The 26,541-nt window shown below is 40.9% G+C and overlaps 1 protein-coding gene across 2 annotated transcripts; it reads right to left on the bottom strand.

The window, feature by feature from the left end:
- Positions 1 to 368: 368 nt before the first annotated feature.
- GABPB2 (GA binding protein transcription factor subunit beta 2) lies at positions 369 to 25,419 on the bottom strand. 2 transcript variants are annotated; one of them, XM_080647989.1, is made up of 9 exons: positions 25,247 to 25,419; positions 22,253 to 22,392; positions 19,157 to 19,324; positions 18,426 to 18,620; positions 15,462 to 15,600; positions 9,910 to 10,026; positions 7,894 to 8,079; positions 5,654 to 5,787; positions 369 to 5,504 (listed from the first exon to the last, which is right to left on the bottom strand). In XM_080647989.1, exons 2-9 carry the CDS (start codon positions 22,358 to 22,360, stop codon positions 5,220 to 5,222), a joined length of 1,332 nt encoding a protein of 443 aa, XP_080504115.1. In that variant the 5' UTR covers positions 22,361 to 22,392; positions 25,247 to 25,419; the 3' UTR covers positions 369 to 5,219. The 2 variants fall into 2 exon arrangements, with proteins under 2 accessions (XP_080504115.1, XP_080504116.1); XM_080647990.1 differs by lacking the exon at positions 9,910 to 10,026 and having other exon boundaries at positions 25,247 to 25,376.
- Between the last annotated feature and the right edge of the window lie 1,122 nt (positions 25,420 to 26,541).

The following is a 26,541-nucleotide window of genomic DNA, read 5'->3' as shown; positions in this document are numbered from 1 at the left end:
CATCTTTAGCACCACATTTTTACTGTACCTTTCCTAAGTTTAGATACACAAATACCATTGTGTCACAGTTGCTTACAGTATTCAGTAGAGTAACATCCTGTATAGGTTTGTAACCTAGGAGCAACAGGCTATACCATATAGCTTAAGTGTGTAGTGGGCTATACACGCTAGGTTTGTGTAAGTACACTTTATGATGTTCACACAACAACAAAATTGCCTAAAGATGTATATATTTTTAAAAGACGTATTTTTGACAACATATTCCCATCGTTATGTGGCACGTGACTGTTCTGAGATTTATCTGTGATCAGGGAGAAGATACAGTTTTTGCCCAGGACCTGTAAAAAATTTCAACGACACCCTGAAATGGTTAAGACTTTGATATTTTATTAAGAAACATCTTTATTTTAAATGACAGTACAAAAGTTGTATATATAATATAGATCTGTATAGGTGTATATACACTCAAATGCTCACTCACCCCTACATACATATACACAACCCTGCTCATCAGAATCAAACCCTATTTTAATAAAATTCTAAATAAAAAAGGGAAGAATATTTTTTCCTAAAACATACTGTACATAAAGCTGTCAGACAACCTGAAGAATGGAGGACATTTAAGAAGTATCTAGGCACCCTACCCACAGTCTTCCTCTCCTCACCCTCCCAATACCCTACTCCCACACCCTCATCCTCTGCCCCAACACAAATGGCCTTGACGGGTCAGCATACAGGGCAAAGCCAGAGAAGAGAGCTGCTACCATTATTGACAGAACAAGATGCCTGAGCCCCACTAGGAAGCACAGTATTATAGAGTATGACCTAAATTCTCAGAAACAAACCACTTCAGAATAAACAGAAAGTATGTAGTAGGGATAGAGGGGAGTGGAAAGAGGAATGACAAGGCCCATAGATTAGAAATGACTTATTAAATTCTAGTTCCTGGGAAAGACTCAATGAGATAAGAACAATGGGGTCACAGAAACAGAAGTAAGACGGGAAAGGGGAGGAGACAGAGAGATAGGGAATCACAATTTCCTGCCATTAACAAACCAAATTGCTACTACAGAGTCTAGGAATGTCACCCCACCCTCTAATCCTAGAAAAGTTCAAAAAATAAAATAAAAGGCAGCACCAGAGGCTCAAAGCTACTTCATTCAAATTCGTATTCTTCTTGCTCAATATGTTGGCATAGGAAAGAAGAATACTAACTCAGAAGGGGAAAATATTCATCACATAAAATGAAGACAGATAAGAGCCTAGAACAGCATAGGGGTGGTCTTGTCGTGAATTCCATTCTTAAGCTCCTTTTCTGGCCACACGGAGATGTCTGCCCAACGAGTAGGGAGGTGTAAGAGACTGCACAAGTGCCAGTCAGAACAGCTGCCACAGGAGTGGAAAGGAGGCTTGCTTTGTGGAAGGGCAGCTCCATCTCTACCTCAACACGGCCCTGAATCTATTAGCTTACCCGGTGTCATCACACTATATGCTAATCAAATCTCTGTAAAGCCAGGTACTGGTTCTCCCTGGGGCCTCACTCCTTAGGTTTCTCATTACTACCTGTTAGAGCATAACTCTCAGAGAAGAGCCAAAGCAATGTTTTTTCTTCCTCAAGCTCTTTAGTGGTTACAAAAGAAACCCTCTCTCATGCATTTAATGAAATAAAATATATCCAGGTTATACCAGGTACTTGAGAGCAGAACCTCAAATAAAGAGAAAAGTGAGAAAATACATATACATTTATAAACATACACACTAATATACACCTAGCAAAGGGGCATTAAAAATGCCCTGGTCATGCCCCGCTGGCGTGGCTCAGCTGGTTGAGCGTTGTCCTGTGCACCAAAAAGTTGCCCGTTTGGTTCTGGGTCAGGGCACATACCTGGGTTGTGGGTTTCATTCCTGATTGGGGAAGCATATAGAAAGCAACCAATCTCTCTCTCTCTCTCCCCTTCTTCTTCTCTCTAAACATATTCTAGGTGAGGATAGGAAAAAAAGCCCTGGCAGGAGGAGACCAATCCATGTTTCTCTCTCTCTAAAAATCAATTAAATACACACACACACACACACACACACACACACCCCTGGTCATACGATACCTAATTTCAACTGGAAAGCCCTCTGGTGAGTTCTTTCTTTTATATCAGTATAAAGAAAGAAAGAAATTTTGTATACCATATATTTCTAACATTATTGAGTAGACACACGAATTTTAATAATGCAAGGGTAAGGCTGAAGAAAGGGGAAGGGCAAAGCCAAAAATAACTGAACACAGATCCCACAGAGAAAAAGACCACCCTTTAAGGCACTGAATTAAAAACAGAAAACCTAAGGCCAAGTTTTCCAATATTTCAGTTAAAAGACCTCAACTCTGGCATTACAATGAAGAGATCCCACAGAGGTAGTGATAGGAAGAGAATGTACACTTATATACTTATAGTAATTTTCCTGAAGTTAGGAACAAGAACAGAAATGATTTATTTTTTTCTCTACTTGAGGGGTAGGCTTAGGATCAAAATGCAATGGTAGAGTGTAAAAGTCCTATATTAATACTGATATCATTAAAGCAGCTTTATTTTAAAGTAGGCAATCATCCTAGGCTCCAGGTTCCTTCTATTCAAGTACCAACTCTGAACCACTTGACTGTTATTTGATTCTCTGTAATCCAACCGTGCCAAAGGCTAGTTGAAATCCTCTAACCCAGAAAATCTAGCAACATTTTCCCAATTTCCATGGCTGATCCCGAAAGAAATACAAAATCATAAAATGGTACTGCCATTAATGCATTTAGTGTTTAACTTCTAACTACTTCAAGGGAACTTGACTTACCATGTCTCTACAGCAATACAACTGGAGACCAAATCTTATTTCCCTTCTCTGGGATGTTAAAAGCTCTATTCCAAGTAAATAAAAACAAATACCTTTTTGCTACCCACCCCTTTCCAGATATTTCCCTTCTCTCTCTCCCTATCCCAACCCAATCTCAGAGACCCCATCATAAAAAATGACGTGGGCTGTACTCAATAGTTTGTGTGTAGGAATGACAGCCTCCTATAGAAAGATAAGAACTGATAAGCAGTTCCCCAAAACAGTAGGGACTCTGTACGCTCAAAAGGGAGTGTTGGATGGAAGCTCCCCACTGCCAATCAGAAGCTACCTAGAGAATGAGGTGGCTGGACCTGGATATCTTCTGCAGTGTTCACCTCCACCCCATAACAGGGCAGAAAAAAAAAGAAATTAAAGTCAACATATACACTAAGAACATAAACAAAACACATCTAAAATAACACTTGATGCATCTATAGTTAAGCTAAGGCTCTGAAATGGCACATAATAGCAGCTTATTGTTAGCACCTGGTTCACAAAAGGACAGAAAAACACATCACGAATAGAAACGGGACAATTTGACAGCAGATACCGTAATTTTACCCTCACCCTTACCTAGCCTCCCCCACTGCATTTCTCCATCATCCCCAACAGCCCGGAGTAATCTCTGGCCCCCTGGGAAATGCTTGGTACTCAAGTCCATTGGGAAAACCAAGTTAAGATGGCTAGTCCTCAGATTAATTTCAAAACTGACATTTTTTCCTAGAAGCCTCTAATAGCCAATTCTGTTTGTGAAATTTGGTTTGGGGAGTTATGTTTTCAGTTTATTTTGAGCCCCAAATGATTTTTCACCTCTGGAAAATTGTGGCAAATTACTTTACTAATCAAGGTAAAGAGAACCCTATTAACTGCCAAGTTTTATTCCAAATTAAAAATGTATGTTTTCCGTATGATCGCTAATTAAGAAAACCATTTTCTGAACAGTCATTCAAATGTTTACTTGGCACATCTCCCTCTGGTTTCTTCTTGTCATTTACAACAAAGCAAGCAAGCAAGTCAAGAATGATGGGGGCCCGATTCCTCTGTAATGTAACCTCTCCACCACCTTTCTCTCTCCATCTATATTTACCTTTCTTTTGAAAAATCTCCAAGCTGGCACATAAAGAATCCAAGCAATGAAACACTTTTCAAAAGTGTCTAGGCAAAGGGAGCAGGCATAGTGGGAGAGAAGGGAGTAAGGCAGATGAAGTATCTAGCCAGCATCTTTGGTTCCATACTCTAGGCACCGACAGTTCTTACTCCCTTTGCCAGCACACACTGAGCACCTATAAGGCACAAAAGCTCTCCATAAGGTTCTACCTTAAGGAAACAGGGCAATCTACTCATCCCAAATCAAATGCCAACAAAACAACACAACATCCTAAACATTCGTCTCTCTCTCCCCCTTCTTTTATTGCATGTAAGAGGATACCATGTAAGCGCTACAGAAAGGCACATTTAGAAAACTCAACAAAACTTTATAAAATTAAAGGATTGCTATTAAAGCTTGTTATTACATAAATAAATGTTTGGAAGCAAGTTGTTCTAACAACAGACTATCATCCTGATTGCAATTTTGTAAAATCCAGCCAGAGCAAAGTTTGTATCTCAACACCAGATTGCTTCATAACCCCAACGAGCCTCTTTCTGGCCACTTTCCAGCATTGTGAAGCACAGCCTGGAGGGTTTTGGATTTATATACACTTCTTCACATGAACGACTTTTCCTTCCAGTTTTAAAAAATTATATTTCAGTTTCTTAAACTGGCAGCTGAGCTATGGATACGCAATGAATTTAGTCAGGCAATCACAAATTCTTTTTAGTGAAATTAACTGAATAGTGGGGATCGCTTGCTTCTTTGGAAGTGGAATATATTCCTTTCTCTTCCCCAAAGCTTGCTCCTAACTTCCCTCCAAATTAGTCTTCTTCTGTAACAGACATACATCATAAATCTAAGGCAAATTTTCAGGTCACTCGATGGTGCAAATATTAAAGGATCTGGGTGGGTCCATATTAGGAATGTTATCTTGGAAAAATCTTTTGATAAAAAGTCAGTTATTTCAACAACCAACCAACTTACAACATGCAGCATTCTTTTACCTCTATGCTTAAAGCAATGATGTAAGCTGGGAAATTTGGTCCTTATTTTTTTGGCCTCTCAAAAGAAGTGTTCCCTAAATTTGGCTTTGATTTTTCCAGTTGCATAGAGAGCCTTCCTGAGCCCAAGCATTATACCCTGCTATAGTTTTCTTCTTAAGAAAATTCTTAATTTTTAAACAAGGTTTGTCCTCTGTGTTTTCTTTTAAAAAGAGGAAAAAAATGGACATAGTACAAATTGTGGCCCTTGTACGTTAAGATGAAACAGTTTCTATGGAAACTCCACGATGAGGCTCTGTGGTCCCTCCTGTCCCAGTCACTTCCATCTCCCCCTCTGTGACTACTACAGCATCTACCTCAGCCACCTCTTCAACCATGGTGAAATCAACTCCATTGGGCTGTTGTCGGGTCATGGCCTCCAGCTTGAGGCGGTACTGTTCTGCCTCCTGCTCTTTCTTGAGGAGCTGGTGTCGGTATTCCTGGGCTCTTCGATTGGCCTCCTGGAGCTGCTGCTGTAGTAGCTCTCTTTCAGTGCCTTCCTGTGAAAGTAAACCACATCACCACCAGCTCAGAACTCCTGATCACAGAGTGTCCAGAGAGCACACAAAAATAAAAAGGGTTCAGGCCTTAAAAGTTTTGGCTTTTGATTCTTTCCCTTCTCTTCTCTCCACACTGCTGAAAACGTTACCTTGTTTTCCTCCACACTGTTTGTCATCTCTTCTACCCTTGGTTTCTTAGTCAATGGCAACTTCTCTACTTCTTCCTCCTCTTCTTCTTCAATGATAGTCTCCTCTGCAACCTGACCAGCAGGTACAGTTAGAACTACAAGCCAAAGGACACCAATTGAAGGTGATGAATACATTGTAAAACAAAGAGGTTTTGCTTGTTTCAAATTAGAAAATAAACTGAAATATATTCTCTGATATCTTATTTTTCATATGCCTTTGGCTTTTAGAATCAGCAGGTAAATCATGGCCCTGCAGAGAGAAACAGAAAGGATTAGAGAGGCACTAAGAAGGTCTCTGAAAGGAAAGGTAAAGATGGACAGGTGTGGAAGCCATGAAGTTAAGACCCAGGTCTGAGACTCTTATATAAAGATGTCAGGAACTATGACCAATTAGCTTATAATTCTGTAGGAATAACTTGTCTGAAGAAGGCCAAATGTCTTCACAGAATTTTTTTTTGGTTAATCCTCACCTGAGGATATTTTTCCCATTGATTTTTAGTGCGAGTGGAAGGGAGGGGGAGAGAAAGAGAAAGAGAGAGAGAGAGAGAGAGAGAGAGAGAGAGAGAGAGAAACATTAATATGAGAGACGCATTGATTGGTTGCCTCCTGCACATCCTCCGACTGGGGCCGGAGATGGAGGTTGAGCCTGCAACTGAGGTACATGCCCTTGATTGGAATCTAACCTGGGGACCCTTCAGTACTCGGGCCGAGGCTCCAATCCCTAAGCAACACTGACCAGGGCATCCCCATGACTATTTTGTAACAACCAATTTGTGTTTCTTAGTCCCTTCACTTCTTTCACCCAGTCCCCCAACCCTGCTCCCCTCTGGCAACCACCAGTTCAGCTCTCCTCTGGCTGGGGAGCATACTTGCCCTTTCTACTGAAGACTAAAGATTGCAATTCCCTGGCTACAGCTGAAACACTGAAAAGGAGCAGAGAGGAAGACTGGCGCAGAGTGGAGCAGATCAGAGATGCCTAGATGGAGAGAGGGCTGGCCTTGGGTCTGCCTCACAACTGTGCTGATTTCATAGCATTGCTGTTTCAGAACTGAGCTGTTCCACAGCCGTGCTGTTTTCACAGCCATGCAGTATCACCACTGAGTTGTTTGCACTGAATAAAGTTTCCTTCTTCACTGCATCCCAAGTTGAGGATTCCTGATGGCAATGAATTGGCTCCAACAACCATCATTTGACAACATCCCATATAATAGAGCTAATATGCAAATGGTCATCATGCCCTCACACCGTCACGCCGAGATGCCCTCATGCTGTCACAATCCATCACCAGGAGGCTGCGTGCACAGCGGGTGTGTGCGGATGGGCAGGGACTTGACGCTGCATGCGCGGTGCGGAGGTGGAGCCCGACGGCTCCACACAGCAAGGCCTGGGGGTCCTGCGGCTCCATGCAGTGCAGAGGAGGCAGGGCCTGGTGGCTCTGGCCTACCTCTTTGGGGCAACCCATTGAGGAGCCCCCAATGGGTAGACGGGGCCTACCTCTTTGGGGGCGATCGTGGGGCTCCTGCACTGTGAGAGGGCACAGGCCAGGCTGGGGGACCCCACCCCCTCCAGTGCACAAATTTTGTGCACCTGGCATCTAGTAATATTATAATGGTATCTCAGTTCAGTATTTATTTGCATTTCTTATACAGATGAAGTAGGCTAAACATATTTCCATATTTTTAAGAACCATCAGTATTTTCTTTTCTGTGACCGACTGGTTCATACCATTTGCTCTTTCTACCAGATTACGGTTTTTACTTATGAATTTTATTACATATTAGAGAAATTCGCCTTTGCCAGCCTGGTTTCTGTTTCTTTTTTGGAGCTTTTTTGCCCCATCTGGCATCTGGCATTCTCCCATTCCTACTACTTGCCTTAATACCTCATTTTTAGAGGAGAATTGAGTGTCTAAAATATCTTTTCTTTTTTTTTAATCCTCACCTGAGGATATTTTTTTCCATTGATTTTTAGAGAGTGGAAGAGAGAGGGAAAGACAGAGAGAAATATCAATGTGAGAAAAACACATCGATTGGTTGCTTCCTGCATGAGTCCTGACCAGGGTCCAGGCCAGAGAGGAGCCTGCAACCACGGTATGTGCCCTTGACTGGAATCAAACCACAGGCCGACACTCTATCCACTGAGCCAATCTGACTGGGGCTAAAATATCTTTTCATAAACAACTGTCTAATGGGATAACTCACCTTGCTGTCCATCTTGCACAGTTACAATAAATGGCTGGCCAATGCCTCCAGTAGGGATTGCAGTTTGGATATTACCCAGAGGCACTCCGTCGGTCACTATGGTGATCACCCTCTGGCCTCCACTCCCCACCACTTGCTGGATTGATGAGTCAACAGAATTTCCTTCTATGATTTCCTCCGAATTAGCTAAAGATGACAAAAGTAAATTTAAAATTTTAGCTCTTTAAAAAATCTAAGTATAGCAATTTCTGCCTCCTTGAAATTGATAATACCGAGTATAGGAAAACTAGAAAAAAACCCATTAGACTTAGCAGTACACAAAAGCAAGCTCTGACAATGCTAAGTCAGAGGAGAAAAGAAATACAGAATGCATTAAACATATTTTCTAAAATGTCTTCATTGAGATGTTATTAGCGTTCACTAAAGATGGGTTCTATGTACTAATATATTCTCAAAATTCTGGTTTAAATATGCTTAGACTTTTTTGTTTGTTTTGTGGAAAGTATCAGAGACCCCAACAAGCTAATGAGCACTGGGATTCTCCAATATGGGATAAGATATGCTAAGTTTCCCCAACATATTTGATCTTAAAATTCCTTTTTTCCCCCAGGAAGCATCTTGAAAGTCTAACTCTATGAAGCTTAGAAAAATAACTATAAATTAGAGTAAATCTATTTCTAGAAGGAAATAGAGACATTTAATAGTGAATTAACAATATGTTAAGTAGTCAGAGCATTTAAGAAGTCTCACAAACAAAAATAAAAGGTGGCTTCTTCTATTTGACAGATCAATAATATTGATAGTAACTACTCCTTATTATGTACCAGAACCTTTCTAAGAAGTTTACATGTATTACATTGAGTCAAGATTTTCAGTTGCTTAGTCAATGTCTCCAATAACTATTAGGGGAAACAGTTCCTGCCACAATGGAATTCCTCTATCTAAAGAATCACAAGTAGAACTTTGCAATAAGTGGGGTATGGACTATCCACAGGAGCATATTCATGTAATTCAATGGAAATAAAGCATTCATCCCCCTTAGAAACAAGAACAGTTAAATGTTAATAGATGAAAGGCCTTGATAGATAATCTAATGTAACCATCATGCTAGAAACAAGGAAACTGAGACCTTAAAAGGGGATTTATTCAAGATCAAAGAAAACAAGCACAAATTTAATATATTGTTCTCCTTCTGCCATGGTGCTCACCCATCCACATCTGAGTAGAGATCTTTTTGATTGCTGCCAGTTGGAAAAACAGGATTGGAAGAATGTTCTCACTACCCAAATGTCAATGGCAGAAAGAAATCAGAACCAACTGCTTTCATTTTGGATGGAGCGCTTTGTAGAGGGTTCCAGAAAGACTCCCAAATGACTATTTCGCCATACCTATAACTATCTGCCTCTACCTACATGAAGCCCTCAGCCTTTTCCTAATCAATAGACCACTATAAGTAACTGACTTGAAATCCTTTTGTTTTAAATAGCAGAATGGGCACTATCTGGCATGCATTTGCCCAATTCCATTGGAAATACCAAAATAACATCTCCAGGGGAAGAAAACCCAAGCCAACCTGAAATACAGAGGATATGACGGTGAGAGAGGCAGTCCCATGCATATTGATGCTTTAATATAATACAAGATACCTGGGCTGCTGCTATTTTGAATCATTCAATGATAGCATCAGTCACACCATAACATAGAGTATTTCCAGAAAGTCTGCTAATATAAGACTAAATATTTCAATCTGAAGCAACTGGAGTCAGAGAAAACAAACTTCAAAAAATAAAAAAATTAAAAAATCATCAAAGGAATAACTTAGTCATTCTCTGATAATATCCAGCTGTCTGATTATAGCCCTTAGTGATTTTTCTTTCTGATGCTCCGTGACTCTACATCCTTTTTCCTAGCTGTCTCTAACCATAATTCTTTATTATTTCACGCAAAAGAAATCTGCTGGGGAGTTAAAAACAAAAGAAAAAATGGTGATTCAACCAGCAGCTATCCCTTACCTACCTGTGGCTCTGTGTGAGTTGGAGAGGGGAGCTGATGCCTCAGCAAGAGCTGCAAGGGTGGCCAACACTGAGGTGGTAGAATTTGAGAAGTGTACTGCTGAGGAGGCATGGGGGTCACCTATTTCAGTAAAAAAGGCAAATGAGGTCCAGCAAAGAGAATAAAATTGAGATGAACTAAAATGAATTGAGATGCCTTATTAAATCAAAACCTCAGCTTTTCGCTTGGTTTGTGTAGCTCAGTGGTTCAGTGTTGACCCATGAACCAGGAGATCACGGTTTGATTCCAGGTCAGGGCACATGCCCGGGTCGCGGGCTTCATCCCCAATAGAGGTTGTGCAGGAGGCAGCCAATTGATGATGTTTTTCTCTCACTAATGTTTCTATCTCTCTATCCTTCTCCCTTCCCTCTTTCTAAAAATAAATAAAAACATTAAAAAAAAAAAAAAAGCAGTAAAGCCCTATCTGGTTTGGCTCATTGTCCTACAGACTGAAGAATTTCCTTTAAAAGGTAGATTACTTATATAATATTCCTCATAGCTGCAAACTATCGTAAAGCTTTTGGATGATGACTGTGGGAGTGGAGCTAAAGGTAGAGATAGTGATGATATCTCTAAAATACTCAGGGAACCAAATGGTCTGGGCCAGTGGTCGGCAAACTGCGGCTCACGAGCCACATGCGGCTCTTTGGCCCCTTGAGTGTAGCTCTTCCACAAAATACCACATGCGGGCGTGCACGTAAAGTGCAATTGAAACTTCGTGGCCCATGCGCAGAAGTCGGTTTTCGGCTCTCAAAAGAAATTTCAATCGTCGTACTGTTGATATTTGGCTCTGTTGACTAATGAGTTTGCCGACCACTGGTCTGGACAGAACACAGTGCTTGACCTCCAAAAAGGAGCTTATGTCTATTTAATTATTTCTTGCAGAGCAAGATCCAGCCTTTTCTCTATTTTTTTTCTGTTTAGTTCATGCTTTTCTCATCATTCAGCCTATCATAACAAATGCTGGCATAAGAACTAACAAATGGCCCTAACCAGTTTGGCTCAGTGGATAGAGCGTCCGCCTGCGGACTCAAGGGTCCCAGGTTCGATTTCGGTCAAGGGCATGTACCTTGGTTGTGGGCACATATCCAGTAGGGAGTGTGCAGGAGGCAGCTGATCGATGTTTCTCTCTCATCGATGTTTCTAACTCTCTATCCCTCTCCCTTCCTCTCTGTAAAAAAATCAATAAAATATATATTAAAAAAAAAAAAAAGGAACTAACAAATGGTCTGGCTGTTGTGGCTTGGTGATTGAACGTCAACCGATGAACCCAGTAGGGGTGTGCAGGAGACAGCTGATGATGATTCTATCTCATCATTGATGTTTCTCTCTCTCTCCCCCTCTCTGATATATATACGCAAATGATCAAAACAAAAAACTAACAAATGAGCCCTAGCCGGTTTGGATCAGTGAATAGAGCATTGGCCTGCGGACTGAAGGATCCAGGGTTCAATTCTGGTCAAGAGCACATGCCCAGGTTGTGCTCGAACCCCAGTAGGGGGTGTGCAGGAGGCAGCCCATCAGTGGTTCTCTCTCATCGTTGATATTTCTCTCTCCCTCCCCCTTCTCTGAAATCAATTAAAATATATATGTGTGTGTGTGTGTGTGTGTGTGTGTGTGTGTGTGTGTGTGTGTGTGTATATATATATATATATATATACATATAACATGAAAAAATAAGGCACAAGTGATTTTTTAATATATGTACATTCATGGAAGTTGGATTATATGTGATAGTAAGTCACTAGCAATCAAAAAACAAGGCCACAATTAACACACACACACACACACACGCACGCACGCACGCACGCGCGCCACCCAACTACAGAATAGCTGTATAGAACTGTTTCATGAGAAAAGCATTATATTCCAACCTAAGGATACTCTCTCCTTAAGAAAAAAAAAAGACCCTCACCCAAGGATATGTGTTTTTTATTGATCTTTAGAGAAAGAGAGAGAGAAACATGGATGTGAGAGAGAAACATCAATAGGTTGCCTTATGTACTGGTGATAGAAGCGCAACCTAGGTACGTACCCTGACGGGGAATCAAACCTGTAACCTTTTGGTGTGTGGGATGATGCTCCAACTAACTGAGCCACCAGGCCAGGGTGGTAGTCTACCTTTAATTCAATAAAAATGAATATTTGTGAAAAATCATGTTTAATGTTCTGACATACACAGTTGAAATTGAAAAGAAATAATGCAAATGACCTTTAGACTTATCTCAGGGAGTTCTAGGAAAATAAAATAGTTTATTGTTTAATAATGTTAATTGTTTCCTTTTCCTTAATATAAGACACAACATCAAATAAAGTAAAATGTGCACAGATACTATTGTTTTTGGAAGAGAAATGGTATTATCAGTGCCAATTCTTGTTACCTATTCAATATGTGACATATAAATAAACTATTCAGACCAGGATTTAGGGGAGTGTGCTATGGTAGGCTAGACAATCTCAGTAAGTTAGTGAAAACTAGATCTAGAAAAACTAAGTAATTTGCCCAAGGTCATGCAGCTAGTGAATATCAGAGCCCTGATTAAAATCTAATTCATTAGATTCCGAGCCTGTACTCTTTATGAACCAATTTAAAGCTATTTATATTTGACTTTGGAGTACATCTTATGATTCTACAGAAACAGGAAATTCATCTTCATAACTCTGTTTCGTCCTGATTAATGTTTAAATTAGTCTGCCCTTCTAAATGACTGCAGTTTGTTGGTAGCACTCATGATGACTCATACCTTTAGTCACAAATGGAAAATTGAAAGCAAACTTTGTAATCTGGATTTTTAAAAAATATATTTTTATGGAGTTCAGAGAGGAAGGAAGAGGGAGAGAGAGATAGAAACATCAATGATGAGAGAGAATCATTGATCGGCTGCCTCCTGCACACCCCCTACTGGTGATCTAGCCCGCAAACTGGGCATTGTGCCCTGACTGGGAATCAGTGGTCTCCAGTTGGGCTGTCATCTGGATTTTGGTATCAAAAACATCTACCAATATGATATTCCTAGGATACTATCAGTTAATTCTTAAAAATACTACTGGATGAAAAAGAACATGTTACTTGTTGACGGGAAATAAGTAGTCCACCCAAACATTCAGGTAAAGAAAATCCTTTAACCCAGCTGAATAACACAACCTGAATATGTCTAATAACTTTTCTTTTATCTGTATGGATTAAGCATCAAGTAGGCCAGTCCTCTAAAGGGGAGAGCTAGGTAGAATTACGTCATGGTTAAGATGACATCAGAGTGATCTGCTTTATTATGCGATAGTTTAGCAATTTCGATTTGCAGTTGTCAACATTTGGAAGAGAGAAAGAAGAGCAGTTTGTCAAAAGCAACATGATAAGCATGACATAAGCCTATGGGAGTCAAGTCTAAGACTCTCTATCCTGAGTGTCTTCAATTTTGCTTATCATTCCAAATTAGGGTCTGGAGAATTTCAGTAGTTAGACTAAAGATCAACTTTAGCTCTTTTCACGTTTGTGAACATGTAACATTATTGGCTTCTAAAGACTTTTGGATTATAAAAGCTCTGTTCTAATCAGTGTGGCCTTAACCACTACAAATCCAAAAGGCTGTGAATGTTCTGATTACATGTATATGTATATTTAAGCTAAATATTTTTAATCATTTAGCTGAAAGCAAGGTGATATTAAATAAGTTGATGAGCTATAAAATGAAGGTCACCACTGCCCTCTTGTGGGCAGGACAGAGTCAATCTTTACTGAGAAGTTAATTTTCACTTACCACTAGCTATTACTGAGGCCCTGTTATAAAACGGATCCTGGCCAGCCAGTGTGGCTCAATGGTTGAGTGACGACCTATGAACTAGGAGGTCATGGTTCGATTCTCCGTCAAGCCATGTGCCCTGGTTTTGGGCTCCATCCCCAGTGTAGGGCGTGCAGGAGGCAGCCAATCAATGATTCTCTCTCATCATTGATGTTTCTCTCTCCCTCTCCCTTCCTCTCTTAAATCAATAATATATATATTGATTTAATATATATATATATATATATATATATATATATATATATATATATATATATAAAATAGCACTAGCTGGTTTGGGTCAGTGGATAGAGTATCGACCTGTGGACTGAAGGGTCCCAGGTTCGATTCCAGTCAAGGGCACACGCCCGCCCAGGTTGCGGGCTTGATCCCCAGTGGGGAGCGTGCAGGAGGCAGCCAATCAATAATTTTCTCTCATCATTGATGTTTCTCTCTCTCCCTCTTTCTTCCTCTCTGAAATTAATAAAAATGGTTTAAAAAATAAAATAAAATACAAAATGGATCCTGAAATACGTAATATCGAAGTCTCACAACCTCATAAAGTGGGTATTATTATATCTCAATTTTATATGTAAAGAAGGCTTAGAGAAGTAGTTTTCCTACAGTGAAGCATCTAGTTAATTAATAATTCAATATCTGAATGCAGATCTGAATGCACAATTCTTTATTTATTGTATATATGCTCTACTTTACCATCCTGCCTCTCAGTAATAACACTTCATTCAACATCTTCCTCGGATATTAAACTTAAGTAGGAATACAGTTGTACAGTTGCTTATTTTTATTTTATTTTTTTATTATTTTTATTTTTATTTATTTTTTAATATATATTTTTATTGATTTTTTACAGAGAAGAAGGGAGAGGGATAGAGAGTTAGAAATATTGATGGGAGAGAAACATCAATCAGCTGCCTCTTGCACACCTCCTAATGGGGATGTGCCCGCAAACAAGGTACATTCCCTTGACTGGAATCGAACCTGGGACCTTTCAGTCTGCAGGCTGATGCTCTATCCACTGAGCCAAACCAGTTAGGGCGACAGTTGCTTATTTTTAAATGAAAGTCAGAAACAGAAAAAAGACAAGAGTCAGCTGGAAAACTTATTTAAATGAGAACACAAGTGCCTCTATTATCAAACAAATACTTGTGAAGAGATATTGAAAACAAGGTCAGTTTTCTTCCTTTTTAGATAGATGTTTTTGTTAAAAATATACAGGTTTCAAAAGGTCAACACCAAATGTTTTGTTATTTTGTTGTTATAATATATGTTCTCAAGAACAAATCAAGACTCTTATACTTTATTCAGATAATCACATGTACCTCTTTTATATCAGCATTCCAACAACCACTTATGTTTCTTCTGCTTTATATGTTCATGTTTTGGATTATGAATATTTAACTATCTTCCTTAGTAGTACTATATTGAAGCACCCCTATATTTTCATTTTTGGGATCAGGTATAACCCTTCAACAGATTAATGTGTAGAATATCTTACTTTTAACACAATAAGCACTCAGATATAACCCCTATGTATGACCTTCCCTTCCCCCAGAAAGAATAAATACATTAGCTTTAAAATCGATGATAAATCCTTTATTTTGGGAAGATTTTAATAAAGGTGTGGGTATCAGAGAGGGTATCTATTCATCTCATAGGAAAACCTGGGGTTCTGTTCATGTTAAGTCTAAAATAAACGCCATGTTATCAGAGTATTACCTGAGGTTGTTTTGGTGTTGGGTGAAGAAACAAGGCTAGCGAGGTTGACAACTTCTCCTGACGTGAAGATGAATGGGGTAGCCACAGTCACAGGGTTGGCTCTTTCGGGATTGGCATTCACCTGATTCTGCATTGCTTCCTATAAAACAAGGTGGGTATTTTAAAGTCAGAACACTGATTAACCTTAGTTATACAGTTACTGAAGAGCCAATCCTCACCCCCAAGGTTCTATCAAGCAGAACTAGTTCTAGCACACAATGTCCCAGGGAGCTCAGCGTTCTCATTAAGACCTCTGTTTATTTTTTGTTTTATGACAAGGAAAACGGAAATGCTAGGTTGCTTTCTCAAGCTTATATCTACTTTAGAAAACAAGGTGTATTATGTGCAAAAACTTCTACACAATTCACTTAACCTCTCTGGATCTTATATTTTTATTTGAAAAATAAGGGGTATGGCCTAAAAAGTAATTTCCAGCACTAATATTCTATGATCAATTAGCTACAAGTCAATGTGCTAACAGGAGATCCCTACAGAGAATCTACGGAGAAGAATATTCTCCAGAGTTTTGTCCAACAACTTGTTCCATTCTGCCCTGGAGAATTCCTCAGAGAATATGTAACAAGCAAATAAATGAGTGCCAGATTTTAGAGTCTAGTTTCATATGCTGCACTTTTGTTTCCAGGAATGTCAGCACAATTTCAGTGAAAAGAAACTTATCTTTATTTTATTCTTTTTTTACTTGCAGAAGCAGTTTGTTGTTTTTTACAAACAAACATATTCACTACTTAAAAAGTCCCAATTATGAAAGGTCTCTAAACAAGGAATTGAAAGTGGAAGAGGATAACCAGTCTACAGGGAACCATCTGTAAGAAACAACAAACAAACCAACAAGCCACTGAAAATGCAGCAGAAATGTCTATCTATTTTTTCATATATAATTATCCCCTTGACTAAGAGCTTCAGTTGAAAACAGATTATCAATTCTCTGGTCACTGTTAAATCCCTTCTTGAATATGCCTCTTCTGCCATCCTCCACTATTACTCCTTAACTCAAGCCCTCTTGGCTCTTGCCTGGCCAAATGGAAGTCATTATATGGTTCTTTAGCATTAAATCTTCTCTTGCCAATCTCACCACACTCCAGATAATTATCTTTTTTTTTTTTTTTTTTTTAAGATGGAGCATGATCTTGTACACCAGAAGGTAGTGAGTTCAATTCCTGGTCAGGGCACATATATAGGTTGCAGTTTAGTCCCTGGTCAGAGTGCATATGGGAGGCAACTGATCGATGTTTCTCTCTCTCTCTCTCTCTCTCTCTCTCTCTCTCTCCCTTCCTCCCTCACTTAAAAAAAGTCTGCTATCAATCCTGTATTTTAAAAATTCTATTGGATCCCCATTACCAAAATAGTCCAAACTCTTTTGTATGCCATGTAACACCCCTTATATTGAGAACCCAGCTCCCAAACTCTCAAGCCTTAGCTCCCAAACTCCACTTCCCCTGACCCAGGGGTGGGCAAACTTTTTGACTCGAGGGCCACAATGGGTTCTTAAACTGGACCGGAGGGCCGGAACAAAAGCATGGATGGAGTGTCTGTGTGAACTAATATAAATTCAAAGTAAAGGAGCGGAGGGGAGAACAAGAGAACCCTCCGCTCTTTCGGCTCCGTGGGCCGGATAGAACAGCCGAACGGGCCGGATCCGGCCCGCGGGCCGTAGTTTGCCCACGGCTGCCCTGACCAGTCTGTAGTCACAGAACTACTTACTCTTCCCTGAATATTCCATGTCCTTTCACACCTTTGTCTTTAATTTGCTCTTTTTCTAGCCTAGAATATCATTTTCTCATTTCTCTTCCCATTTGTCCCTCAAAACTCAGTTCAGATTCTATATCCACTTTAATTCTTGCCTTAAGCATCATTAACACTCCCTATTCTGTGCTCCTGTAATAGCTGGTAGAGCCCTAGCCGGTTTGGCTCAGTGGATAGGGCATCAGCCGGCCTGAGGACTGAAGGGTACCAGGTTCTATTCCGGTCAAGGGCACATGCCTAGGTTGCAGACTCAGTCCAACATGTAGGAGGAGGCAGCCAATCAATGGTTTCCTCTCATCATTGATGTTTCTATCTCTCTCTTCCTCTCTGAAATGAATAAATATTTTAAAAAGTAGCTGGTAGATATCTGTTTATCACCAGAGTATTGTAATGCTTTATTTCTTGTCTAACCATCATACTAAACACCCCAAGGGCAGGGCCATGTCTTATTAATCTTTATATTCCTAATCCTGTTATTTCCTGATATACAAGTGCTGGCTTAAGAAATTAATGGGTAGAACCATCATAGGTAACTTTTTTTTTTTATCCTCATCAGAGGACATGCTGAGAGAGAGAGAATCATCAATGTAAGGGAGAAACATCGATAGGTTGCCTTCCGTACATGACATGACTGGGGATGGAACCCGCAACCCAGACACGTGTCTTTGACTGGGAATCAAACTGGCAACTTTTTGGTGCGTGGGCAACGCTCAAGCAACTGAGCCACTCTGGCCGGGCAGCTAACTTTTAATTCTGAGATGGCTTCCTTTAATTCCGAGATGACTTGATGGTCTTCAGAGCTATGTACTGTCTCACATCAGTTGATGTACATTCAGAAAACATAAAGAGGCTTTTAATATAGTCCCAAGTCAATTTTAATGAGAAAGAAAAATTTTCATGGAGGAAAAAAAATCATTCTAAAGCCAAGTAAATCTTTTTTTTGTATTGGCCACCAACAATGTTATTCAATCTCCATGAATAATTCAGGACTTTATAGAATATATATATATATTTAAATATACTAATGATACTGAATCACAAGACTAAGGCATATTAGTACTTCTTTGATAAGATAGGGAAGATTCTGTTTTGATTCAGCTCCCATAATAAACCCTTAACTTCAATTCAAATATACTCTGGGGATTAAAAAAAAATACAGACCTGAAGAATGACCAGAATCTCAGCATTGTTCTTCTCCAGGGCTATGTCAAAAGCAGATTTATCAAACTTGCTGAAAGCATGGACATCAGCTCCATATTTGATAAGTAGCTCTACAACATCTCGATGGTGGTATTCTGTGGCCCAATGTAAAGCTGTCATCTTCAGCATATCCTTGGCATTCACATCTGCACCATTCTGTCATAGAAAAGTAATGTTTTCATATAGACACTGGTTACAACAGCACAGGTGCAAGATCCCATCACTAATACAGAGATGTTCCATAGGTTACACATATTCAAATTTAAGTCACCTTTAAGAAGTATCAAAGGGAAAAACATTTCTCAAATTATCCTGATGCTGACAGACATAATGCCTTCCCATGAGTGGGTCTTCTAAGGACATCACTGGGAAATTTTAATAGAAAGGGAAGGAAGGGGAAAAGAACAGATTTTTGTTGCATTTATTAACAGAGCCGAGTGTCTAAAAAAAACAGGCATAAGTGCAGAGAACACCTGCAGAAATGGAATGAAGAAAAACCAACAAAGTCTGTTTAGCTTTCAAAAGATTAGAATACAAAATTCTCATAGTCATGATTACTCTTGAAAGAGAGAATTCATTGCTATAAACTGTCCTCAACTTGCTCTTTCCCAACCTAGTTTCCTGCCACTAGTTTAAGAAAGGAAGGTGGGTGTCCTTTTTACCATATAGACCCGCCACTATTCTTGCTTTACCCTAACAAGCAGTTCCACGATGTGTGCATGTCCATCAGCTGCAGCCATGTGCAAGGGGGTCCTGTCCACTTTGGTTCGGGCATCCCTGCTAACGCCTGCTCGAAGGAGTACTTCTGCTGTGGAATAATGACCATACTGGGCTGCAAGGTGGAGGGGTGATGTTCCAAGCTGTGGGAAAATAATACTCATTGAGTATCAACTGCGTGCAGACTCCTAAATCATTACTGGAGAGATACAAATGAACAAGAGGTGAGTTTTATGGTTCCTGCCCATGGAAAGAGAGTATCTGGTTGGGTAGACAGGACTGAAGAAATGAATTAAAAAATTAATATACTAATAGGGGTATAAATATACCATCAGTTAAATAAGCGCTAAATAGAATAGATTTAAGTCAGATGGATTTATCATGTAAGATTCCCTAAAGGACATGATTTTAAACAGGGCTTAGAAGATAAAATAAATGGACAGACAAGAGGATTCTGAGTCAGGGTAAAGTTTCAAAACAATTTCTAGGCAAAGGGCAGAGACTATAAAGTTGCATGTAGAACTTGGGGTGCTAGTTTAATTGCTTGTAAAAGAAGTTTGTTACCACAATAAAACAAGGCAAAAAGACTGATGAGATTAAGAAGCAATAAAAATTTAGCAACTAAGCCCAGCCAGTGAGGCTCAGCAGTTGAGCGTCGATCTAGTAACTAGGTGGTCACGGTTTGATTCCTGGTCAGGGCACATTCCTGGTTTTTTTTTTTTTTGTTTTTTTTTTTAATATATTTTATTGATTTTTTACAGAGAGGAAGGGAGAGGGATAGAGAGTTAGAAACATGGATGGGAGAGAAACATCGATCAGTGCCTCCTGCACATCCCCCACTGGGGATGTGCCCGCAACCAAGGTACATGCCCTTGACCGGAATCAAACCCGGGACCCTTCAGTCCGCAGGCTGACGCTCTATCCACTGAGCCAAACCGGTTTCAGCTATGCTGGTTTATTTTTAAGCCTACTTCATTTATACTTTGCTTTTCATATATCCAGCCTCTCTGCCTGACTGGATTTAATTCACATTGCTCTTTTCAGGCCTATTTATAAAAATGCTAATATCATGTGTTTCCTTTCTTCCTTTCAGTGAAGTGCTAAGAACCCGCTGTCCTCAGTCCTGGACAGTGTGGCTCAGTTGGTTAGAGCATCTTCCTGTGTACTGCAGGGTCGTGGGCTCAGGGCACCTGGGGAAGGCAACCAATCAATGTTTCTCTTTCACGTCGATGTTTCTCTCTCTCTCTCTCTGATCAATAAAGAAACAGATACTAGGGTAAGGATTAAGGAAAAAAAAAAAAGAACCTGCTGGCCTCTGAAGTTATAAATTAACCACTCCAGAAAAGAAGACACTCACTCATTAAACTGTTAAAATTAGGCAATGGCCCTAGCCGGTTTGGCTCAGTGGATAGAGCATCAGCCTGCGGACTGAAGGGTCCCAGGTTCGATTCCGGTCAAGGGCACATGCCTGGGTTGCAGGCTCAATCCCCAGTGGGGGTGTACCGGAGGCAGCCAATCAATGATTCCCATCATCGATGTTTCAATCTCTCTATCCCTTTCCCTTCCTCTCTCTGAACAATAAAAATATATTTAAAAATAAAATAAAATAAATAAAATAAAATTAGGCAATGTTTATAAAATCTATGGATGCTAAGGAAGCCCATGTTATAATCTGGACCTGGATCTTCTAAAATTCTACTCTCCAAGCTGGCTGTCTAGGATCATAAAATTACATCTTCCTCTTTTTTTTTTTTCCCAATTGATTTCAGAGAGAAAGGGAGAGGGAGATATGGAAACATCAATGACGAGAAAGAATCATTGATCAGCAGTCTCTTGCACACCTCCCCCCTCAGGATCGAGCCTGCAACCAAGGCATGTGCCCTGAAAAGGAATGGAACTGTGACCTCCTGGTTCATAGATTGACGCTCAACCACTGAGCCACACCGACTGGGCTAAACTATTTCTTATTAATCAGGACATAGTAGAGAAAAGGAAATAAATAGTTTATTAGCTTAGAAATGTACTTTTCTTATATTGATTTTAATTTCTAGCTAATTACAGAAGCCTATAACCCAGGCTTCTGTAATTAAACAGAATTAAACTTTTGGAAAATAGCTGAAACCGGTTTGGCTCAGTGGATAGAGCGTCGGCCTGCAGACTGAAGGGTCCCGGGTTCGATTCCAGTCAAGGGCATGTACCTTGGTTGCGGGCACATCCCCAGTGGGAGGTGTGCAGGAGGCCGCTGATCGATGTCTCTCTCTCATCGATGTTTCTAGCTCTCTATCCCTCTCCCTTCCTCTCTGTAAAATATCAATAAAATATATTTTTAAAAAAATATATCAATAAAATATATAAAAAAATAAAATAAAATAAAAATAAACTTTTGGAAAATACTCTGAAAAGCATTATAGAAAATCACAAGTATATACATTTACAATTGCCATCTATACATCCATAGGAGACACTTTCAATTTGGAAAACTAAAAGAAATGAAAACCACATATTTAGATGAGAGAAAGAAAATAAAACTCTATGAGGAGAATGAGGCAGAAAGTAAATAAAGAAAAATCAATAAAGTCTTTTTAGCCTTTAAGAAAAAGATCGGTGCCCTGACTGGTTTGGCTCAGTGGATGGAGCGCCAACCTGTGGACTGAGGGGTCCCAGGTTCCATTTCGGTCAAGGGCATGTACCTTGGTTGCAGGCACATCCCCAGTAGGGGGTGTGCAGGAGGCAGCTGATCGATGTTTCTCTCTCATCGATGTTTCTAACTCTAGCCCTCTCCCTTCTTCTCTGTAAAAAATCAATAAAATATATTTTTTTTAAAAAAGAAAAAGATCGGTGCCCTGGCCAGGTAGCTCAGTTGGTTAGAGCTTCGTTCTGATATGCCAAGGTTTCTGGTTCTATCCCCTGTCAGGGCACATACAAGAATCAACCAATGAATGTGTAAATAAGTGGAACAACAAATAGATGTTTCCCCACCCCTCACTCAAATCAACAAAATTTTTTTTAAAAAAGAAAGAAAAGGGAAAAGATTGGTAAAGCACACATTGGGAATAATCAAAAGAACTAACCCAGTCTGTGGTGAATGGGGCACCATTTGCCATCAATGTCCTCACTTCATCATCTTGGCCTTTTCTTGCTGCTTCTAGCAATCTCTTCCCCAAGTCCACCAAAGACATCTTTATGCATAGGAACAGAAGTTTTCAGGAAGCTGTAACTCAAACATAAGGAGAGCTGTCTGTAAAATGTTTTTAGAAGACTTCTGGTACTTTAATATACTTTTCAAGGTGACTCTCTGGTAGGGCATTTCCTCATCATCTAACACAAACAATCAGATATTTGGAAAAATTTCAGGCCCCAAACAACATTTCCCTCACTTTCAATCTCAATAATAATAATAATAATAATAATAATAATGATAATAAGTGCAACACATCACATTACCACCTTTCTAGCTTAAGGGATCAATAAAACAGCATTTCATCCTTCTGAAATGACCATGGGTAGAAATATGTCACAGGAAAGAATGACAAATAGACAAACCAAGGTATATGGCAGACACTTTTTCAAAAATGAACAGAGTGAACCTCCCACTTCAAAGCAAACAAACGACAGTATTTATTGCCAACTATCAATTATAATGTCAGCTTTCAAGCAAAAATTAGAATTTGGGGAAATATACCTATACCATGAGTAGAAGTTTACTACAAACTTTTTGATGAAATTCATGGTGATAATAATAAATGTGAACTTTTCAATACTGTGTAATAAAATGCATCAACACTTGGATAATCTGCATAATTTGGTGAACCAATATTTTTCAAATGTCCAATGCATGTTATAAAATCATACAGGGGTAGGAAGAGAGAGAAAAAGATGGCTGAGGAGTAAGTGGAAATTACATTCACATCCTCCCAGGCCCAAATTGTAATTACAACAAAATTATAGAACCATCAACCTGAATAACCAATTGAAGACTAGCTGAACGGAAGTCTTATAACCAAGGATTTATAGAAGCCACATCAAGACTGGACTATGTGACAGAAGGGCCACAGGACGAGAGAAGCCCAGTTCCCTGAGCTGATTGTTTAAAAGAGAGCTACTCAGAAGTGTGGCACGTACATTGGACTTTGCACAATTAAATATAAACCTTGCCCTGGTGTTGTAAAATGGTTTGAGCAGCGGCCTGAACACTGGAGGGCTGCCAGTTCGATTCCAGTCATGGGCATGTACCTGGGTTGCAGGTCTGATCCCCTCACCTGGTTGGGGCGCGTGTGAGGCAACAAATTCATGTGACATTTCTTTCTCCTCTCTCTCTCCCTTCCTACCCCATCCTTTCCACTCTCTCTAAAAAAGAAAAAAAATCAATGGGAAAAAAAACCCTCACTGCCCTGATGAGAATTAAATTTTTTTCTTATCTCCCCCCCCTCACCCCGCCAATATATTTTTATTGATTTCAGAGAGGAAGGTAGAGGGAGAGAGAGACAGAAACATCAATGATGAGAATCATGGATCGGCTGCCTCCTGCATACCCCCTACTGGGGATCTAGCCTGCAACCTGGGCACGTGTCCTTGACCAGAATCTAACCGGGGCCCTTCAGTCTGCAAGCCAGCGCTCTATCCACTGAGCCAAACCAGCTAGGGCTAAAATGTATTTTTAAAATAACAGTATTTTGGGGGGACTAAGTGCCATTCTCCTATGTCAATGCTGGCAGTACCCACCAGATAAAAGATGTAATCTAAGAGCCCTGGCCTGTGTGGTTCAGTTGGCTGGGCGTCGTCCAGTGTATTGGGAGGTTGCCAGTTCATTCTGGTCAAGGGCACATGTCTGGATTGTGGGCTCCATCCCTGTGGGGGTTGTGCAGGAGGCAGCTGATTGATGTTACGCTCTCACATCAATGTTCATCGATGTTTCCCTCTCCCTTCCTCTTTCTCTAAAAATCACTGTTTAAAAAAAAAAAAAAGATGTAAGGGGAAACATTCTCCCTTTACTGTATGTTATCTCAACTCTCCCTACACATAAAGTGAAGAAACAGAATTTGATCTAACCTGACTCTTAGGACTTTGAAGATGAATAAAACACCCACATCCCCTCCCAAGCAAACACACAAGAGCTTTCAATAATCGTGTTTTAATAATGGGTGAAGTGCTTGAGCTCTTGACAACGAAGTACTCTATTATTAGATAGTAATTAGAGAGTAATTATGTTGGTTGATATAAGAAATCGGGTGGGGATGATCTTCGTTGGCTAAGTAAAGCTATGAGCAGAGAGAAAGCTAACTGTAAGAAGAACTGGAACTGAAGAAACCATGGTCTGACCTCCCCCCCACCCCTTTTTCTATCACACATGTTCCCACTGAGCCGCCAGCTGTACAAACGACTGTGCAACAACCGGAGGCTCAGGCTCAGCTGGTTAGAGCCTCCTCCCCATACACCAAGGTTGCAGGTTGGTCCCCAGGGCACATACAAGCAAGGGGTGAATGCATAAATAAGCGGAACAACAAATTGATGTTTCTCTCCCTTCCTTCCTTCCTCTCTCTCTCTCTTTAAAAAAACACACACAAAAAAAGAACTGGAGGCGGGACCCTTAGACTCTTGTTCAGATTAGCGTGCTCACTAATAATCTTTAGGCTATTGCTGGGGCCGGGAATTAGAGTCCCCCTTTCCTCCTCTACCACAAATCCTCCCGTTTCCCAGCAATGCTCTGTCTTTCGGGAAGAGCCAGGCAGCCAGTCTCAGCTTAGGCAGCAGCCCGGCCCGGGCTCCGCGCTGCCCCCTAGTGGTCACCTCTATGGCCTTGGCTTCCTTTGGTCCAGCTCCCCAGCCCCAGGTCTTACACCCACCCCCTTCTTCACCTCCTCCCAGTCCCCTCCCCTTCCTCCCGGCAGCATCCCCTTCCTCTACGCCCCCCTGCCCCAGGCTCCCCCGCTCCGACGAAGGGGCGCTGCTCTGTCTGCACCCAGAAGTTCGGGGCTGTGCTGGGAAGCGGTGCAACTTTTCACGGCACTCGCCCGCCGGCCCTGACGCGCCCCTCCTCCCCAGTCCACGCATCTTTCCCCCCTCACCTCCTCGTCCGGGACGCCGCCGGTTGCGCTTTCGCCGAACCCGCCAGTTTGGTGCCGTCTCCTTCTCTAGTTTAGACTCCGTGTCAGTGACGGTTACTTTTTGGCCTTTTCATATATGCATATTTTGGGGGCCTTTAACCCCCCTCGTGGAGAAATGGAGGCAACAAAATGGCGGACCCGGAAGTGGATACTGCGGAAAATAATTTTTGGCGGAGGGATCTGTGAAGAAAAAATGATTATGGAACCTACATTTCCATTCGAACAGAAGAATGATGCACCTCTGAGGCTCATTTGCTATCCACCGAAGGCTCTTGGAGGTGAAAAAAAGTGTATCCGGGAAATCCTAGACGGGACTATTTAGCGACGCGGAGGATTGTCGATTACGTGTCTTACGTGTCATATAGACCCGGCAGGGGACGGGCCCATGGTTTGTTTTGGCGCCAAGAACCAGGCGAACCGCTAAAGAGAAAGCGACTCTGTACCGGTCCTGCTCCTCTTTGGTTGCTTCTTGGGAAGCCAGCTCTAAGGATGGAGAAAACTTGTTTCCGCGTCCCAACCTAGGGTCACGCTGATTGGGACGTTCCTGGCTTTGCGCGAGAAATGAACTCTTGTGCCTGACGGACATATTTCCACTTCCAGCCTGAACGTAAGGACCCTAGAGCCCAGCTGTCAACACGAACAGTGAAACCACTAACGGAGGCATTTCTTTGGGGGGAGCGGGGGGCCCGGAAAACGATGGAGCATGAGTTTGAAACTCATTCGGGCGTTTCATGGACCAAACACTTGTATCCTACCTCTACCCAGCGAACGCCATGAGGAAAGGACACATCACTGATCAATTCTGTATGAGATTTTGGCTTTTGACTTGGATCGTTGGCCTTTCATAGCCTACGAGGAAGATGTGCGTGGCTCTCCCTTCCCTGAACTTACCTACATCTTGTTCATGTCATCTTTGGAAGTATTTGCAGCCTATTACCCAGCTCCTGGTCCATATCCGTATGTACGGCTGCCCTTTTTGAGAGTCAAAATCTTGTTTTCATTCCCGTGGACATCATATTGTCTGGCTCAGCGCCTTTCCTAGAGCAGGCACCCAAACACGACTTGTAAATTAGTACAAATGGTTGTGTGGTGGTGGTTGTTTTCTTAATGAGCGTTTTAAGCAAGCAGGTAACATTTGGGCGAACTTGTTTGTTGTCTCAGGCACGTAGGCTGAGATGAAGAGCAGACTTAGTGCCACAGGTGCCTTCTGAGGCACCTACATTTACTACCTCAAATACGGGGGCAAGCAGAATGAT

Source organism: Plecotus auritus, assembly GCF_963455305.1.
Source record: "Plecotus auritus genome assembly, chromosome: 12".
Classification (NCBI taxonomy): domain Eukaryota; kingdom Metazoa; phylum Chordata; class Mammalia; order Chiroptera; family Vespertilionidae; genus Plecotus; species Plecotus auritus.
This window is presented reverse-complemented; position numbering and strand designations above follow the sequence as displayed.